The sequence below is a fragment of the Propithecus coquereli genome, unplaced genomic scaffold (assembly GCF_000956105.1).
Source record: "Propithecus coquereli isolate 6110/MARCELLA unplaced genomic scaffold, Pcoq_1.0 Scaffold1, whole genome shotgun sequence".
NCBI classification, from domain to species: Eukaryota; Metazoa; Chordata; class Mammalia; order Primates; family Indriidae; genus Propithecus; species Propithecus coquereli.
In genome coordinates this window covers 1,399,341-1,400,419 of record NW_012133857.1, presented here as the reverse complement: position 1 = coordinate 1,400,419, position 1,079 = coordinate 1,399,341, and the positions used below count along the sequence as shown (strand labels likewise).

At 30.4% G+C, this 1,079-nt stretch overlaps 1 protein-coding gene across 1 annotated transcript in view; it reads right to left on the bottom strand.

Moving 5' to 3' along the window:
* Positions 1-1,079, bottom strand: part of GOLGA4 (golgin A4) — a 109,103-nt gene that overhangs the window by 25,420 nt on the left and 82,604 nt on the right. The window contains 2 exon segments of the mRNA XM_012645110.1: positions 596-678; positions 858-878. Coding sequence (XP_012500564.1) covers positions 596-678; positions 858-878 — 104 coding nt within the window.

Here is a 1,079-nt window from a genome sequence, read left to right as displayed (position 1 = left end):
AGTACAATTAATGCCTATATACCACCTATCACCCAGTTTCAACAATATCAAGATTTTTGTCTGTATGAATTTTAAAAGAACTGCAAAATCCCTGGAGATGAAGCCTTCAAACTTAGCCTGCTGACTTGAGCCATTATGTCTCCAGAGTTTAGAAAAAGACTTTACTAAAGATCATGCACCACATATACTGGTGTGTGTGTATTTGTGCATCCTTGAAAAAGTATATACATAGTCCCATTTAAACTGTGGACATATACTGTCCATGGATAACATATGGATAAATCATATTAAATTAGGACAATTTAACCACTTGGAAAAATCTTACCAAAGATTGATGCCAACATATTTTTTTCTCTGATAAAAATAACTTCCTTTTAGAACTTAAATTATTACAAATTATACAAACACAAATTGTTATCCAAAATGTTAAGCACTGGAAATAAAGTGATGAAAATATTCTTGTTTAAATACATGTGATCATGAATTTATGGAGATAGACTCTAGCACCTTTGGATTAGGAAATAAAATTTCTCATGTAAAACCCAAGAATATCCAAGTACATACTCACATAAATTTAGCTCAAAATAAAAGGTACCAATTAGGCTGTACCTGTTCTCTGAACTCTTGCTCTTTCAATTTTGAATCACTGATTAGAGTTGTCTTCTGTGCTAACTGTGTCTGAAAAAACAAAAAGTCAGATCTGAGGTGCATATGGGTTTCATTATTGCATGGACACATTTCTGTACTGCTTGGAAATTTTTTCTTGTTAAAACAGCCTCTTTATGTTTTAACTTATAAAACAGAATGCTCCTAAAATGCACAACCTTTGGTGAAATTCAAAGAAGAATTAGTCTTACCTGTAGCTCCATAATTGTTACCTGAAAATGGAAAAGAAAAAAAAAATGAGTATATACAATAAAATCTATAAGTAAAGAAACAATAAAATCGAGTAATATAAAAATACAAGGAAATAAGAAGTCAGTGTTATAGTCTTAAGGGAGTGGTCAGATTTGAGATAAGGCAACTTTAAATACTTGCTTTTAAACAAATGTTCTATTTTGTTATACTAAATATTATAG